The sequence below is a fragment of the Pan troglodytes genome, chromosome 7, assembly GCF_028858775.2.
Source record: "Pan troglodytes isolate AG18354 chromosome 7, NHGRI_mPanTro3-v2.0_pri, whole genome shotgun sequence".
Taxonomy (NCBI): domain Eukaryota; kingdom Metazoa; phylum Chordata; class Mammalia; order Primates; family Hominidae; genus Pan; species Pan troglodytes.
Window position 1 is genome coordinate 20,562,908 of NC_072405.2, and position 18,726 is coordinate 20,581,633.

At 46.1% G+C, this 18,726-nt stretch overlaps 1 protein-coding gene across 47 annotated transcripts in view; it reads left to right on the forward strand.

The window, feature by feature from the left end:
- The first annotated feature begins 1,903 nt into the window (after positions 1 to 1,903).
- LOC107966494 (protein artemis) overlaps positions 1,904 to 18,726 on the forward strand; it is a 35,319-nt gene continuing 18,496 nt past the window's right edge. For 12 of the 47 annotated variants that reach the window (XR_010159203.1, XR_010159201.1, XR_010159200.1 and 9 more), the window contains exons 1-4: positions 1,904 to 4,375; positions 9,216 to 9,267; positions 13,237 to 13,321; positions 18,557 to 18,616. Coding sequence is in view for 9 of the 47 variants with exons in the window: in XM_063816160.1 (XP_063672230.1) it covers positions 4,267 to 4,375; positions 9,216 to 9,267; positions 13,237 to 13,321; positions 15,984 to 16,130 (393 nt within the window). In the remaining 38 variants the exon portion in view is untranslated. Of the gene's footprint in view, positions 4,376 to 9,215; positions 9,268 to 10,814; positions 10,900 to 12,861; positions 12,993 to 13,236; positions 13,322 to 15,983; positions 16,456 to 18,556; positions 18,617 to 18,726 lie in introns of those variants that run through there. The other 35 variants (XR_010159183.1, XR_010159181.1, XR_010159184.1 and 32 more) reach the window with 15 other exon arrangements.

Sequence of the window (18,726 nt, forward strand, 5' to 3'; positions counted from 1 at the left end):
CTCTTCAGCCCGGTCTTTCTCTGAACTTTAGATATGTATATCAACGTATATTCAACATCCACTTGATTGTACAAAACAACCTCCCCAAACACCTCCCTGCCAAAACAAAAACAAAAACCCTGCTCCTTCTTCATGTCTTTTAGTAGATGTGGCCTAGAGCCCTCTCTTTCCATATCCATCAGTGCAACCTGCTGGCTTTATAGCTTCTACTCTAGCCATCCTAATTTTTCTCTTTTCTGGTAATTACAACCATTCCCAACAGCTCTCTATGCCCCCACTATAGTCTGTTGTCAACACAACAGTCAATGCAATCTGTTTAAAACCTAAGTCAAGGCCGGGCGCGGTGGCTCACACCTGTAATCCCAGCACTTTGGGAGGCTGAGGTGGGCAGATCACGAGGTCAGGAGTTCGAGACCAGCCTGGCCAATATGGCGAAACCCCGTCTCTACTAAAAATACAAAAGAACTAGCTGGGAGTGGTGGCGTGCACCTGTAGTCCCAGCTACTCGGGAGGCTGAGGCAGGAGAATCGCTTGAACCCAGGAGGTGGAGGTGGAGGTGGCAGTGAGCCGAGATTGCATCACTGCACACCAGCCTGGGCATAGAGGGAGACTCCGTCTCAAAGAAAACAAAACAAAAAAATCTAAGTCAAATTATGTCAGTCCTCTGCTCACAACCCTGCAATGGCTTCCCATCTTATGGAGAGTGAAAACCAGAGGCTATACATGGTGAGCAAAGCCCTGTAAGATTTGCTCACAACACCCTCCCTCCTTCCTCTGTAGCCCCGATCATTCTGCTGCAGCCACGCTGGCCTAACACTACCTAGCACACAGTAGGTGCTAAAGGGATATATTTTGAATCAGTATATTTCATCACTGCCCCTCCGATGCTATGGAGGCAGCATGGCACAGTGGCTAGCAGTGTGTTGTCAGAGAGCACAGTGTCTAAAAGTGTGGTGGCCTTCTTGGATTTAAATCTGAGCTCTACTTACTAGCAACATGACCCTGGACAAGCTACTTAACCTCCGTATCCTCAACTGGCAAATGAGGACAGAAAGTGTACCTATCTGATGGGCAGGTAGGATGTGAGGATGAAATAATGAGTATAAAACAGTGATAACATCTGGAACTACATAAACGGTAGACAGTAATTACTTCCATTAGAAGGTACACTCCCACGTCCACAGGGATTTTTGTCTGCTTTTTTATTTTTATTTTTTTGAGACCGGGTCTCTTTTGTCATCTAGACTGGAGTGCAGTGGTGCCATCTTGGCTCACTGCAACCTCTGCCTCCAGGTTCAAGTGATTCTTGTGCCTCAGCTCCCAAGTAGTTGTTATTGTAGGTGTACCACCACACCCGGCTAATTTTTTTTTGCATCGTTAGTAGAGCTGGGGTTTTGTCATGTTGGTCTTTAACTCCTGGCCTCAAGTGATCCACCTGACTTGGCCTCCCAAAGTGCTGAGATTACAGGCAGGAGCCACCAGGATGGGCCACATTTTTTGTCTACTTTGCTCACTAACGTATCTTTAGTGTCTAAAACAGTGTCTGATCCACAGTAGATGGTCAGTGAATGAATACATTTGCTGAATGAATTAAGCTTCACCATCACGTTTCCTGCAGTATTGCAGCAGCTTCCTACCTGAATTCCTGCCCCAGACTACCTGAGTGTTGTGTCTTTTTGTTTTGTTTTGCTTTCGAGATGGAGTTTCGCTCTTGTTGCCCAGGCTGGAGTGCCATGGTACAATCTCAGCTCAGTGCAATTTCCACATCCTGGGTACAAGCGATTCTCCTGCCTCAGCCTCCCGAGTAGCTGGGATTACAGGGCCCTGCCACCATGCCTGGCTATTTTTTTTTTATGAGTTTTAGTAGAGACGGGGTTTCCCCATGTTGGTCAGGCTGGTCTCGAACTCCTGACCTCGGGTGATCCACCTGCGTCGGCCTCCCAAAGTGTTGGGATTATAGGCATGAGCCACCACACTGGCCCTGAATGTTCTTTAGACTCGAATCCAGTGGTTCTCAAACTTTAGGGTCCATCAGAATCACCTAGAAGGTGTGTTAAGCTTCAAACTGCCAGGCCCCACTCTCCCAGAGTTTCTGATTCGCTAGGTTTGGTCTGGGCTATGCTTACCTATCTTGCCTATTTTCTATCCTGTCTTTCTCTTTGTCCTGACTCTATTTCCCTTGGTTTGTACTGTATCCATTGTGGAAAGAGGAGGAGATAAATAAGTGAGCAAATAAATAAGATCACGAGCATTAATTTGACCTGCCTTTCCTGGAGCTCTACCGTGAGATTCTTCGGACACTAGACTCACAGCAGAATTTGTTGTTAGGTCTCCATAACCCTGCCAGGGCAGTTGTTCCCATGTGTTCTAAGACAAACCATCAAAGGTGTTGCCAGTAGTATAGTAGCAGGATATTTTACCTCAATTAGTGATTATGTTGTGTATATCTTTCCATGTCACCCCTCCTCCCCCTCCTCAAGATTTCATGGAAATCTGTATTTGAATAGAACTCTGAGTATCATGACTACAGGCACAAGCTGACATTCACTAGGGATGTCATTCTGTTTTGTTTTGTTTTTTTGAGACAGAGCCTCTCTCTGTTGCCCAGGCCGGAGTGAACTGGCATGATCTAGGCTCACTGCAACCTCCGCCTCCCAGGTTCAAGTGATTCTCCTGCCTCGGCCTCCCGAGTAGCTGGAGATGTGTGCCACCATGCCCGGCCGATTTTTGTATTTTTAGTAGAGATGGGGTTTCACCATGTTGTCCAGGCTGGTCCTGAACTCCTGACCTCAGGTGATCACCTGCCTCAGCCCTCCAAAGTGCTGGGATTACAGGCATGAGCCACTGCGGTAGGCTGGGATGGCATTCTGATTCCTGATTTCCCTGGTCAGAAGTCTTTGTTCCTGGATTTATTCTCATGTTACCTTGCGTCTCTGTGGAAGCATTTATTTGCCATATTCTGCAAACATGTTGTCCCCAGATAGATTGAATGCTACCCGAAGGTTTGTCACAGTGCTGTGCACAAAGCGGGACTTCAAGTGTTATGGAGGCCTGGAAAGCCAGGTACAATGGCTCACCCAGCACTTTGGGAGGCCGAGGCGAGCGGATCGCATGAGGCCAGGAGCTCGAGACCAGCCTGGTCAACGTAGTGAAACCCTGTCTCTGCTAAAAATACAAAAATGAGCCAGGCGTGGTGGCGCGTGCCCGTAGTCCCAGCTACTCTGGAGGCTGAGGCAGGAGAATCGCCTGAACCCGGGAGGCGGAGGTTGCAGAGAGCCGAAATCAAGCCACTGCACTCCAGCCTGGGCGATAGAACTAGACCCCAACTGAATAAATAAATACAATAAAGCAAAAGCGTTCTGGGTTGTTTGTGTTTAATTATACTAAGGAGATTTGATAGGAAGGAGCACAATAAATGTCATGGTGATTATTTGGTTTATTGTAATACAATAAATGAAATACAATAAAAGGTTTAACAAACCTTTTCATAAAGTTGCTTTGGTTGTTAAAAAAGTTTAGACCTTTCCTGCCATTTTTCTTTTTTTAAGTAAATCATTCTAACTTCCTAAAAGTATAGCTCAAAAAGGTGGGGGCCCAGGGGAGAGGCCAGCAGCGAAGGCATTATTGGGATCTTATTTGCCCCAAGATCACGCAGAGATGACTTATTCAGTTTGTAGATTATATAAACGGAAGAGGGAATTAATAGTTACTGAATCTACCATGAGTCAGATACAAACTTTCTCATACAATCCTCATGGTAATCCAACAAGGTTAGAAATTGGGAACAGAAGAGAGGGCGGGGAACTGAGCTCGGGTTTCAGGCTAGCAGCAGACAAGCAGGAAGCGGAACGAAGAATGATTTCTAAGCGCAGTTCCACAGCCCACTCACCTCGTCGGCTGGGGCCACCTGCTCTGGGAGTTTCGATTTCCCTTCCCGCGACTGCACCTGCACAGACATGGGCAACGCCTTACCAGAGCAACACCTGTGTTTGTTTGGCGGGAATGAACCTTGCACTCGGCAGGGCTCAGGGCCCATCGCGTGCAGCGAAGCGCGGGTGATTTAAACCCAAGCAGCCGGCGCCTAGAATCCGACCGGATGCTCCTTAACTTTGGCCCCGGTCTCCGGACTCCTCTGATTGGACGTGGCTTCGTTCGGCCGCCCAATGGCGAGGCAGCGCGAGGCTTCCCGGAAGTGGTGGCGCGGTCAGGGCTGGCCTTGGCTTCAGCTGCGGTTTTGGGGTTCAGGACGCTGGGATCGGCGGCGCTATGAGTTCTTTCGAGGGGCAGATGGCCGAGTATCCAACTATCTCCATAGACCGCTTCGACAGGGAGAACCTGAGGGCCCGCCCCTACTTCCTGTCCCACTGCCACAAAGGTGAGTGAGGGCTGCGCGTCGCCCGCTCCCGGGGCGCTGGGGGCTGGAGAGAGGACAGGAGGGGGCCGGCCCTGGAGCAAGGAGCTGCAGCCTGTGGGAAGCCAGCGAGGGGGCGGCCAGCACACGCCTTGTCCCAGTCGGGCTCTTCAGCCTCTCAAAGGCTTCATCTATTTTCGGATGTGGTCAACGCGGCGTAACGGCGCCTGCCAGTTGCGCCCTGGGCCGGCTTGGTCAAGCACTGCTAGTAGGTTCTCTTGGTAGCTTTGCTGGTGGCCGATGATCAGAGATTGGCGAGGGTTAGTACTTCCCTCAGAGCCTCGCTACCATGTATGAAGAAAACAAGTTTCAGATCCATTTGACCACACCCTCAAACATCGGTCAGCAAGCAGGAGACTCAGACACACACACAACTGTGGAACAACCCGCCTAAGAGCTCCACGAAGTGCAAGCTCCCTGGCCTTTGGATGTTCTGTCCGTATCCAATATGAAAGCTTCGTTCTAGTTTAGGATGGAGGGATGTTTCCCTTCTAGATGGTATCAGGCAACCAGAAAAGCTACTATGATTTCACAGCTGGATCCTTTCACAGCTGGGCCGATTTAGGGATTAAGGTTAGAGTGTCGCTGATGCTCCAAACAGAGATTGGAGCTAAATTCCAGAGTTTAAATACCGCTAACTTGACAACCACTGTTCACTTTCACTTCTGTTGTGCTAACAAGTCACCAACTTTTACCAGGGAAAACAGTTTTAATGCTCATTGTGCTAATTCGCCCAGCCGTTTATGTTAATTGGAGAAAATGATAAACGGAATCACTGGAGTTGCTGCCTCCTGCTGTGTGGCCTTGCAGCGTGCTGGAGCAGGAAGCTCCCACTACCCTGTGGAGTCAATCAGCATAACAAACCTATCTGTACATGCGCAGTAGGAAAGTATTTTAAAGTAAATTACAGGTATCCAAACACAGCCTTTCCTCACAGGGTTGGTGTGAAGGCCAGCTATGTAGTTTTGTGTGTGGAATCAATCACTTGGACTATAAATTGTTGAAGTTACTGCTTCTGGGAAATGTCTCTGCTTTCTTTTCCACAAAGCCACCAGTGATTTCTCTTTAATGAGTAAAATCTGGACCTCTTCTCATGCGTTGCCGTATTCGCATCGTGCACGTCTTTGAGCATCTCCTTCTTCTTTTTCTTTTTTTTGGAGACAGGGTCTCCCTTTGTCGCATAGGCTGGAGTACAGTGTGGCACATGCTCTCTGCTCAAGTAGTTGGGACTACAGGAGTCAGCCACCATGCCTAGCTAATTTTTGTATTTGTATTATTATTTTGAGGTGGAGTCTCCGTCACTACGCTGGAGTGCAGTGGCGTGATCTCTGCTCACTGCAACCTCCGCCTCCTGGGTACAAGCGATTCTCGTGCCTCAGCCTCCCAAGTAGCTGGAGTTACAGGCACGCATCACCACACCCAGGTAATTTTTGTATTTCTAGTAGAGATGGTGTTTCACCATGTTGGCCAGGCTGGTCTCGAACTCCTGGCCTCAGGTAGATCGACCCACCTCAGCCTCACAAAGTGTTAGGATTACAGGTGTGAGCCGCTGTGCCTGACACATTTCTGGTTTTGTTTTTCATTGAGAATCCACTGCTGGACGAGGATATGCCTATTTTTACTTTTTGTGTAGAGTCGCACTGGAGTCTCTGAACTCAAAATGGGCTAGCCAGGATTAAAGTATACTTCCGAATTGCACTTCGTGTTTAGGACGGCTGAGTTTGGAGAAATAATAAATCTGAAGGAATTTGAAATCACCATAAGTTTGTGCATTAAGCGAGAAATGGACTCTTTCCTACTGTTGAACAGTCTGTAACAACTTTTTCTGTTCTCTGACCACATGTGGATCTGCTTAGTCAACAAGGACATAAACTCATCAAGGGTGAAAACACAACTTCTGCTTTTGGAGGTTTCTCACATTGCCTTCTGTTGGCTTTTAACCTTTTTGGGACACAGGCTTCTTTGATTATGATATGGACTATCTCCACAAAATTCATATGTTGAAGCCCTAACCCCCAAAGTGACTGTATTTGGGGCTGGGGCTTTTAGGAGGAAAATAAGTTTAAGTGGGGTCATACCGTGGTGTCCTACTCTGATAGGATTAGTTTCCTTACAAGAGAAGGAAGAGAGAGGGCGCTCTGTCCTCATGCGGGGCCTAGGAAAGCCATGTGAGTTCATAGTGAGAAGGCGGCTGTCTGTAAGTTAGGAAAAGTGCCCTCCCCAGAAACCAAATCGCCCCGCATCTTGATGTTCCCAGCTTCCTGAACTGTGAGAAATACCTTTTTGGTGTTGAAGGCAACCAGAACACTACCTTTCCTTACAGGGCTGGTGTGAAGGCCAACTATGGTATCTATGGTATCTTGTGATAGCAGCTCAAACATGAGAAACTGTATGGACTCTTTTGCTAGAAAAAATGCATGGAAACCCATCCACATCACTTCCTTTTTTTTTTTTTTTCTTTGAGACAGGGTTTTGCTCTGTCACCGAGGCTGGAGTGCAGTGGCGCGATCTTGGCTCACTGCAGCCTTCACCTCCTGGACTCAACCAATCCTCCCACCTCAGCAAGTACTCCCACCTGAGTAGTTGGGATTACAGACATGCACCATCATGCCTGGCTGATTTTTCTATTTTTTATAGAGAGACAGGATTTCCCCATGTTGCCGAGGCTGGTATCAAACTCCTGGGTGCAGGTGATCCACTCACCTCAACCTCCCAAAGTCTTGGGATGACAGGTGTGAGCTACCACACCCAGCCCCACATCACATTTTGATATAATTCGGAGTAGGCTGTGGACCCACCTGATGCTTATTTATGGGCCATCTGGAAGCCAATGCTGTGTGCAGGGTGGGCTTTACTAAGCATCATCAATAAGTTCTGGAAGATGAGAGGACCCCTCGACACCTGAGACCTGAGATAGTGGCCCAGGGTTGGGGAAATCCCCTTGAGGGGGCAATTTATGATGGTTGCCAAGGAAAAGGAAAACCTCCCTGGAAAAGCAGATCTGGGTGCAGTTCCAGCCGCACAAAGCAAACCCATCCAGTTCTTATGACTACCAGTTGGAAGGGGCCTCAGGGTGGTGAGGATGGGGGACCATGATGCACCATGCAGGGTGCTGCCTGTTTAGTCAGTGTGGGAGCAGGATGCAGAGTCTGGATTCAGCCTCCTCTGCCATGGCGCAAACCCTTTGGAAACTCCAATTACGGAGAGTCCTGCCCAGGGATATACCCATAGGCCCTAAAAGACTGGACCAGATATCCCTTGAGGGAATTTACCCGTTGGGAGACAGGTGGACTCTCCCGGAGGCATATATACAATCAAGGGCTGCCAAGTGAGGACTCTCCCGGAGGCATATATACAATCAAGGGCTGCCAAGTGACATGTGGTGACTGCTCTGCTTTCACTGGGTCTAATGATGGCCACACCACATACAAATTGAGGGTGTGCTTGTGTGTGTGTGTGGTGGTGCTCGTGGTAATTAGAATTGGTTTGGTTTAGCTAAACAATTTATTCTTTTTTTTTTTTTTTTTTTTTTTGGTTATTTATTTACTTTTGAGATGGAGTTTCACTCTAGTTGCCCAGGCTGGAGTGCAATGGTGCAATCTCGGCTCACCACAACCTCTGCCTTCCGGGTTCAAGCAATTCTCCTATCTCAGCCTCCCAAGTAGCTGGGATTACAGCCATGCGCCACCAGCCCCAGCTAATTTTGTATTTTTAGTGGAGACAGGGTATCTCCATATTGGTCAGGCTGGTCTCGAACTCCCGACCTCAGGTGATCCGCCTGCCTCGGCCTCCCAAAGTGCTGGGGTTACAGGCATGAGCCACCGCGCCCAGCCGTTTGTTTGTTTTTGAGATGAAGTCTCACTCTGTCACCCAGGCTGAAGTGCAGTTTTATGGCCTTGGCTCACTGCAACCTCTACCTCCCGTGTTCAAGTGATTGTCCTGCCTCAGCCACCCGAGTAGCTGGGATTATAGGGGTGTGCTACTATTCATGGCTAATTTTTGTATTTTTAGTAGAGATGGGGTTTTACCGTGTTAGCGAGGTTGGTCTTGAACTTCTGACCTCAGGTGATCCGCCTGCCTCGGCCTCCCAAAATGTTGGGATTACAGGCATGAGCCACCGTGTCCATTTGGTTTAGCTAAACAATTTAGAGCTGTTTGATCATTGTTGTCTGGGCCTTTACTTGCTAAAGATTTAGAATATATTGGAATGCATGATATACTTAATGTAATAGTCGGTCTAATTGCTACCTTTCTGTTGTCTGTGTCTGTTAATGTGGAGCGCTGTGGAGCAAGTCTTTGTGGATAGTAATATTCCCCTTTCAATCCATCACAGTAGGCTGAGAAGATGATGAAACTCTTACTCTGAACCTGAGTGATTTCCCAGCAGACTCCATGGTCACAAACTTGAATTTCTAGATAGACTGATTTAAGTGGCAGGAAGTGAATGGGTCACATAGAGCGTGGCTCGAAGGATGGTTGGATTGAAATGAAGTAAGAGTGGAGGGCTAGAAGCAGTTCTCATTCTTCTGTGGCTGCCCAGAGTGATTTAAACTCTGGCCTGTGATGCACAGAATCACTCTCCTTTTAAGTTGACTTGGATGGCTCAGAAATGGGCTGCCGGTCCTGTTCTGAGGAGGATTCTTCACTTGCAGAAGAAAGAGCTCATAGCCCATGTGAATCAATTCTTATAAAAGCAAACCTCATGGGTTTTCTCTTGAAGCTGAAAAAGAAGACGACTGTTTCCCTTGGGCTAAGGAATCCTCTGGGAAAACATATTCATGAGTTTTTGTTCTTTTGCTTTTAGGTCACATGAAAGGATTAAGAGCCCCTACCTTGAAAAGAAGGTTGGAGTGCAGGTAATTTATTTTGCTACTTGTGTGTGTGTGTTTTTAAGCAAACATTTTAATTGAGAGAGAACAACTGTACAGAAAAGTACATACATCCAAGCATATAGTCATTTACAAAATGAACGCATCACTCAGATTAAGAAATAGGACAGTACCAATATCCCAGACCCCTCCTACCTCCCAACTCATTCCCTCCTCCCAAAGGTAACCTCTATTCTGACTTTTGTCATCATGGGTTAGCTTTGGCTGTTTGTGAACTATATATATATATATATATATATATATATGTAGAATCCTACCAAATACACTCTTTAAAAACAACTATATATATATATGTAGAATCCTACCAAATACACTCTTTAAAAACAACTATATATATATATGTAGAATCCTACCAAATACACTCTTTAAAAACAACAACAACAGCAACAAAAAAAAAACAGAGATGGAGTTTTGCTATGTCGCCCAGGCTGATCTCGAACTCCTGGCCTCAGGTGATCCTCCTGCCTCATTCTTCTGAAGGGCTGGCATTATAGATGTGAGCCACTGGCACCTGGCCCCAAATATACCCTTTTATATTTGTTTTACTTTACTTAACTTTGTATTTGTGTGATTTATCTATGCTGCTAGGTACAGCAATAACTCACTCCATGTTATTTCTGTAAGAGTATATGAGAGAGAATGGCTGTTCCATTGTAAAGGATCATATAATACTGGATTTTTTCTTAAAGCTGAACTGTTAGATGCTTTTCTTGCAGCCATTGCCTACATCTAAATTCCCACTTCTCAAGATCCATATTTGAAAAGGGCCAGTGGATGTCAGGCTTCTCTTCTAATTGATAGCAATACTCTCTCTTCTTGATAATGATAGCTAATGTTTATTGAATACTTACTGTATCTGGGCACTGTGTATTTCTTAGTTCAACAATTTTTTTTTTTTTTTTTTTTTTTTTTTGTAGAGACGGGGTCTTACCATGTTGCCCAGGCTGGTTGTAAGCTCCTGGCTTCAGGTGATCTCCCATCTTGGCCTCCCAAAGCCCTGGGCTTATAGGCATGAGCCTTTGCACCTGGCCAATAATTTTTTATTACTTTATTTGTATTTACTTATTGACTTTTGTGACAGGGTCTTGCTCTGTTGCCCAGGCTGGAGTGCAGTGGCACGATCTCAGCTCACTGCAACTTCTTTTCTAGTGATTCTTTTGCTTCAGCCACCTGAGTAGCTGGGATTACAGGTGCGCACCACCACGCCCAGCTACTTTTTGTATTTTTGGTAGAGAGGGGTTTTACCATGTTCACCAGGCTGGTCTCGAACTCCTGACCTCAAGTGATCTGCCTGCCTCAGCCTCCCAAAGTGTTGGGATTACAGGAATGAGCCACCACTCCTGGCCTCAGTAATTTTTTTTGGTCTCCTGTGACGTGTCAGGCATTGTACTGGAGGTGGAGAATGCATTAGTGAGCCACACAGATGCAAGGCTCTGCCCTCTTGTACCTGACATTTTCATTAGAGCTTCTTGATAACCTTTTGAATAGATCCTACTATTATTTCTATTCTACAGATGAGGAAACTGAGGAACCAGAGAGGTTAAATCAGTTGCCCAGTGTCACACAGCCAGTAAGTGGCAGGACCAGGATTCCAGCCAGGTCTGTCTGATTGTAGAGCCTATGTATCAGTCATCTGCTGCTGCGTAACAAATTACTTCAAAATGGAGTGACTTAACACTGATCATGTCTTATTGCTCAGTTTCTGATCAGGGATTGACAGGGTAGAATGGGAATGGTTTCCCAGCCCAGGTATCAAACATCAGTGAGCAGAGTCTTCAGATGTCAGCCCCATAAGATCTGAAGACTCCCTCATCCATGTCTGATACCTGGGCTGGGAAAACTCACACAGCTAGGGGCTAGAACCATTTGGCATGTTTTTTGTTTTGTGTTTTTTTTTTTTTTTTTTTTTTGAAACAGAGTCTAACTCTGCTGCCCAGGCGGGAGTGCAGTAGCGTGATGTTGGCTCACTGCAATCTCTGCCTCCCAGGTTCAAGCAATTCTCCCGGCTCAGCCTCCCAAGCAGCTAGGACTACAGGCACGTGCCACTAAGCCCAACTAATTTTTGTATTTTTCAGTAGAGATGGGGTTTCACCATGTTGGTCAGGCTGGTCTCAAACTCCTGACTTCAAGTGATCTGCCCACCTTGGCCTCCCAAAGTGCTGGGATTACAGGCGTGAGGCATCTCTATCTCTAAAAGTCTCTTTAGGCCAGGCATAGTGGCTTAGTCTTATAATCCCAGCACTTTGGGAAGCTGAGGTGGGAGGATGACCTGAGCCTAGGAGTTTGAAACCAACCTGGGCAACGTAGGGAGACCTCGTCTCTACAGAAAATAGGAAAAATGAGCCAGGTATGGTGGCATGTGCTGTAGTCCCGGGTGCTCAGGCTGCTGAGGTGGGAGGATAGCTTGCATTCCAGCCTGGGTGACAGTGAGCTCCCCTCCCCCTAAAAAAAAAAAAATCTCTTTAGCGTGAGTCCGTCAGGATGGCCAGAACTGTTAAACAGAGACTCAGGGTTAAAAAGCGTATGTCCTAAGAGAGAGCTAGGAGGAAGTTATACTACCTGGAGATCTAACCTCAAAAGCCATGCAATTACTTCCACCGCATTCTATGGTGAAGGTAATTACAGAAAACTGCCCAGGTTCAAGGGGAGGGAACATAGACCCCGCCAGTCAGTGGAGGAATTTTAGTATCTATTTTGTAAGGAGAGCATGTATGGATGGTGTATGTCATTGTGTGGCCATCTTTGGAAAAATACAATCTACCGTAGACTATATTCCTAACCTCAAAATGATAGCGTTAAGTTTTAAAAGTTTATTATGGGCTGGGCGCGGTGGCTCATGCCTGTAATCCCATCACTTTGGGAGGCTGAGGTGGGTGGATCAGTTGAGGTCAGGATATCGAGACCAGCCTGGCCAACACGGTGAAACCCCGTTTCTATTAAAAATACAAAAAGTTAGCTGGGCGTGGTGGTGCGCATGTAGTCCCAGCTACTCAAGAGGCTAAGGCAGGAGAATCGCTTGAACCCGGGAGGCGGAAGGTTGCAGTGAGCCGAGATCGCGCCACCGCACTCCAGCCTGAGTGACAGATCAAGACTCCGTCTCAAAAAAAAAGAAAAAAAAACTTTATTATGATATTAATTTCTGTTCATTTAAAAAAAAAAAAAAAGAATAGGCTGGGCGCAGTGGCTCTCGCCTGTAATCCCATCACTTTGGGAGGCCGAGGTGGGTGGATCACCCGAGGTCAGGAGTTCGAGACCAGCCTGGCCAACGTGGTCAAACTCCATCTCTACAAAAATACAAAAATTAGTCCGGCATCATGGCGCGTGCTTGTAATCCCAGCTACTCGGGAGGCTGAGGTAGGAGAATCGCTTGAACCTGGGAAGTGGAGTTTGCAGTGAGCCGAGATCACACCATTGCACTCCAGCCTGGGTGACAGAGCAAGACTCCATCTCAAAAAAAAAAAAAAAAAAAAAAAGGATAGACTTATACAGTAAAAAGCAGAAGTATCCGTTCCCAACACACCTTTTCCAGACGTAGCGTAACGTGTGGCGGTATCTTTCCAGACACATCTGATCACATACAAGCGCGTATTTCCAAGTAACAATGGTGAGGGACCACTGTTGGAGGAGGTCCAGGGACACCGTGTTTCCACCCCCACCTTGTGCTCTTGGTGGCACTGAAATGGTGCGCATAGGTATGTTGGGAGTGACTCTAACAGACTTTGTGCCATCGTAATTTCTGAATAATTAGATGTATGATGAAATAGATTTCATAACCATGCCCGGCTAGTATTTGTGTTTTTAGTAGGGATGGGGTTTCGCCATGTTGGTCAGACTGGTCTCAAATGAAATTATTAGATGTATGATGAAATAGATTTCTTAGTCACCAAGATGGCTCATTTTGGATTGTACTGAAAGTTTTTTCTTTTTTCCTTTCAGCTTGGAGGTTTATCTATACTGTTCACCTGTGACTAAGGAGTTGTTGTTAACGAGCCGGAAATACAGATTTTGGAAGAAACAAATTGTAAGTTTTATTTTTTTAATAACTTAATTTTTTTAAGTGGGAAGTATTTTTAGAGGTAGATTGACAAAAACTTTGCCTCAGTTTGTCACATACTACAGTTATCCACATTAATTAGAATATTGAGTCTCTGGCCGGACATGGTGGCTTACACCTATAATCCCAGCACTTTGGGAGGCCTTGGCGGATGGATCACTTGAGGTCAGGAGTTCATGACCAGCCTGGCCAACATGGTGAAACCCTGTCTTTACTAAAAATACAAAATTTGGCCAGGTGTGGTGGCACACACTTGTAGTCCCAGCTACTTGGGAGGCTGAGGCAGGATAATTGCTTGAACCCAGGAAGCAATGGTTGCATTGAGCTGAGATCATGCCACTGCACTCCAGCCTGGGCAATAGAGTGGGACTCCATCTAAAAAATAAAAAAATAAAAAAAATAAGTCTGTTGGCATTGAACAATATGGCAGAAGTCAACATTTGGTAGTTGTTGATATGTTTTCCTTGTTCCTCAAGAGTGAGATCTAGGTCTTAGTTTTGTTTGTTTAATCTCATTGACCCTCTTGCTAAGATGCATTTTAATATTTTCTATTTTTTGTTTTTGAGATGGAGTCTCGCTCTGCTGCCGAGGCTGGAGTGCAGTGGCTCAAACTCAGCTCACTGCAACCTCTGCCTCCTGGGTTCAAGTGATTCTCCTGCCTCAGCCTCCCGAGTAGCTGGGACTACAGAATCCCACCACCATACCCGGCTAATATTTGTGTTTTTAGTAGGCAGGGGATTTCACCGTGTTGGTCAGGCAGGTCTCAAACTCCTGACTTCAGGTGATCCACCCACCTTGGTTCCACCCACTTGGTTCCAAGTGGATCCACTCCCAAAGTGTTGGAATTACAGGTGTGAGCCACCATGCCTGGCCACATTTTAATATTTTAGAGTGTAAAGTGTTCATTAACATAATTGCTAAATCCTTTTATTTAAATTGTGGGATAGAGTAAGAAAAATAAACATAAGTTACAGGCTGTCATAAGGAAGAGATGACAGCTAGAAGAATACAGATAGAATGGGTAACTTTCGGTCTGGCAGAATAAAATGCACCTGTCCAATGTGAGGTAGTCAAGGGGAGAAAAAAGTCTGGTGCATAGAAAATGCAAAGAAGGCAGAAACACTCCAATTATATATGACTATATATAGGAAAGGATTTAATTGTACCTTTGGTCAAAAGACAAATCCTCAGTTTAAGTTAAAAAAATCAGACAAATCTGGCTGGGCCCAGTGGGTCATGCTTGTAATCCCAGCACTTTGGGAGGCCGAGGAGGGCAGCTCACCTGAGGTCAGATAGAGACCAGCCTGGCCAACAGGGTGAAACCCCCTGTCTACTAAAAATGCAAAAAATTGGGTGTGGTGGCGGTGCCTGTAATCCCAGCTCCTTGGGATGCTGAGGCAGGAGAATTGCTTGAACCTGGAAGGCGGAGGTTGCAATGAGCTGAGATCGTGCCACTACACTCCAGCCTGGGTGACAGAGTGAGATTCCATCTTCAAAAACAACCAAAAAAGTTAGACGAATTCATGAGTATTAGTCTATAAGAGACATAGATAAAACAGAAGGATAAATACAGGTTGAAATTTGAAATTTTGGGGGAAGAAGAAAAAAATTACTAACCAATTAGAAGGCAAAAATGTCAGAGTGGCAGTTTTTAATATCAGAAAGTAGACTAGAAGGCAAAGAAAGACAAGGTTTGAAGAGGGTGTCACTGTTAAAAGGAGCCATGGGTCACATGGACGTATGTGCAATTGACAAAATAGCGTCCAACTGAAGTAGAAACTGTGAGAACCTGTCACCCAGTGCTTGATCTGAGGAGAACCACAATGACTTAACAGAATGTGGGCTCATTATGTGGATTAGTTCTTAAATCATTGTGGGAGTTGGCAGAGCAGTTGGTCCCAGTGTCACAAAGAGTCTGTTCACTTTTTTTTTTCCTTTTTTTGAGATAGTCTCACTCTGTCACAGGCTGGAGCGCAGAGGCATGATCTCGGCTCACCGCAACCTCCGTCTAACCGGTTCAAGCAATTCTCCCTGCCTCCGCCTCCCTAGTAGCTGGGATTACAGGCCTGAACCACCACACCTGGCTAATTTTTGTATTTTTTAGTAGAGATGGGGTTTTGCCATGTTGGCGAGGCTGGTCTTGTACTCCTGCCCTCAGGTGATCCTCCCGCCTCGGCCACCCAAGTGCTGGGATTACAGGTGTGAGCCACTGTGCCGGGCTTCTGTTTGCTCTTAAGCTGCTTACAGCCAGTGCCTCCCTCCTACCCACATTTGGGCAAGCTGACAAAAAGGCCCATGCCTGCCTTAGCACTAAGGTGAAGTTCAAACCAGGCATGTCCAGGCCCAACCCGCACTAAAGTGGAAACCAGGGCTACTTGCTCCTACTCTCTCTTAAGCCACAGGAAACACTTCTGTCCCCAGCTCAGGGACTGCACTGCCCTCCCTGAAAGTCCTGTGATGTGACTGAAGTTTTCTTCTCATTCTCTGTCGTGTGTGTGCTTGCGTATGTGTATGTGCATGCGTGTGTGAGTATGCACACATAGTGTGTGCTCGTGTGTTTGTGTGCATGACATCATCCACCTCCACATCTGACCTTTGATTGGGAAGGGGATTTGTCCTCCCTCTGCAGAGCAGTCACAACAGCAGGGTTGTTCCTGTTGTCTCTGGCATTCAGCTTGAAGTTACTACAGGTCAGCCCGGCCAGCAGTCAGGAAGAAAAGCTGGAAGAGAAGTGGAGGGGAACAGAGACAAACTGGAAGGCAGAATGGCCCACTAGAGGCCAGCAGGACAGACTGAAACCCACTTCTGTCTCTCACTTCCTCTGGCCTCAATAGTGCTGGTCTCCCACTTTGGCTCTGAAGCACATGCACCTGCCCCAGGACTCGGAGGAGCTGCACACAGGCACCCAGCAGAAGCTGATGTTGCTGTGGCCCTGCCCCAGACTCTGAGTTAAGCCAGAAGGTCAACAATGTTCACGAGCTGTTATCATTTCTGGCGCCCTTCAGAGCATTAAAAAAACCCTACTTGTTCACATCTGCCTTCTGAATGTTTACTGTGGGCAACAACATGGAAAGGGGTTCTAGGAAACAGTTCCAGCTTAGGTGAGTTGACATAGTACAAACAAGGCCACCGCAGAATCAGGGCAAGAAATAGGAAATCAACAATTGTCACTGAAGAGCTTAACATGCCCCTCCCAGATGCTGAAAGAAGGAGGCAGGAAACAAGATGCAGAAAATGTGTAAATGTGGACTAATGAACAGAACTTTAAACCCAAGGAAGAAAATAGTATTTTGGGGGGTGCTCATGACATTTACAAAAACTAACCATGTACTGCATCACAAAAGAAGGCAATGATGTTGGAGATCAGAAACAAAGGGACAGCTAAAATCTTCCCATACACGTGGAAACTAAATGCATACAATAACTGACCCTTTGGTTAAAAGGGAAATTGTACGATAAAGAAAACATACAATATGTAGAACTGATATGGCTAGGCTTGGGGGCTCACATGTGTAGTCCTAGCACTTCGGGAGGCCAAGGTGGGACAATTGTGTGAGTCCGGGAGTTCGAAACCAGCCTGGGCAATACCGCAAAATCCCATGTCTACAAAAAAACCTTAAAAATTAGCCTGGTATTGTAGAGTGTGCCTGTAGTCCCAGCCACTCAGAAGGCTGAGGCAGAAAAATCACTTGAGCCCCGAAGTTTGAGGCTATAGTGAGCCGTGATTGCGCCACTGCACTCCAGGCTGGCTAACACAGTGAGAGCCTGTCTCAAAAAAAATAAATAAATAAAGGAGCTGATGGACAATGGAAACGTGGCATGTCAGAATGTGTGGAACATAGCTAAATTTGTCCTTGAAGGGAAATTGATAGCATTAAATAGGTATATTAGAAAAGAGGACGGGCTCAGTGGCTCACACCTGTAATTGCAGCACTTTGAGAGGCTGAGGTGGAAGGATCACCTGAGGTCAGGAGTTCGAGACCAGTCTGGCCAATATGGTGAAACCCCATCTCTGCTACAAAACATTAGCCAGGCATGGTGGCGGGTGCCTGTAGTCCCAGCTGCTCAGGAGGGTGAGGCAGGAGAATTGCTTGAACCTGGGAGGCAGAGGTTGCAGCAAGCTGAGATCGTGCCACTGCGCCCCAGCCTGGGAGACAGAGCGAGACCCTATCTCAAAAATAATAAATGGGGAAAAACCCATTTCATACATGAAAATGTAAGAATCCTCATAAAGACAGTAACTGAATCTAGCAGTGTTAAATAGTACATCATGAATAAGATGTTTCATTCCAGAAATGCAAAAATACTTTAACACCCAAACCTTAGACACTGTAAGTTTTAGGACATTAGAGGACTGAAAAGATGAAAAATCACATTGATCTATACATCAGATACTTACTGAATGCCTCTTATGTGCTAGTCTCTGTTTTGATGGCAGGGGGAAATGTACCAAGGAGCATTCTGCATCACTTAGAACCAGTGCATGAGGCTGGGTGTGGTGGCTCACGCCTGTAATCCCAGCACTTTGGAAAGCTGAGGCAGGTGATCCTGAGGTTAGGAGTTGGAGACCAGCCTGGCCAACATGTCAAAACCCTGTCTCTACTAAAATTACAAAAACCTCAGCCTTGCGTAGTAGCGGGCGCCTGTCATCCCAGCTACTTGGGAGGCTGAGGCAGGAGAATCGCATGAACCCAGGAGGCGGTGGTTGCAGTGAGCCGATACCACACCACTGCGCTCCAGCCTGGGTGACAGAGCGAGAATCCATCTGAGAAAAAAAAAAAAAAAAAACCAGTGTATGAAGCATCCATGTCACAGACCCATCCAGACTGTGTTCTGAGGCACAAAAGTTAGGACACGTGACCACGTTTTTACAAAGACTCAAAAGTCAGAGAGAGAGAGAAATGGGAGTGGTAGGGATGGGGAGATGAAGGAGGAAAAATGAATTCATGGAAACAGAATTGTGTCAGGGGATTATATGCATTTACGAGGCATTTATTCCGTATTGCCAAATCTCCCTCAAGACAGGTATTATTTTCTTTACAATTTTTTCTAACTGTTAAAATATTTATTACAATGTAATGGGAATTGTTTATATAGAGAGTCTGAAACTTCTCTTTGCCCCGTTTCTGTGTTTCAGACAGCAAAGGCATATAAAGCCATGAAAAACTGCTATATACATGGTCTCTTATTTTATTTTTATAGATATCTATTGAAATCGAGACTCCTACCCAGATATCTTTAGTGGATGAAGCATCAGGAGAGGTAACTAAATATTAAATATTGATTTTTTTAAACTAGTGCTAAAATGATGGTTTATCTTTCTCTTTGATTTTGTAGTCAGATGCTCCACCCCTGAGCTATACCCTCAATCT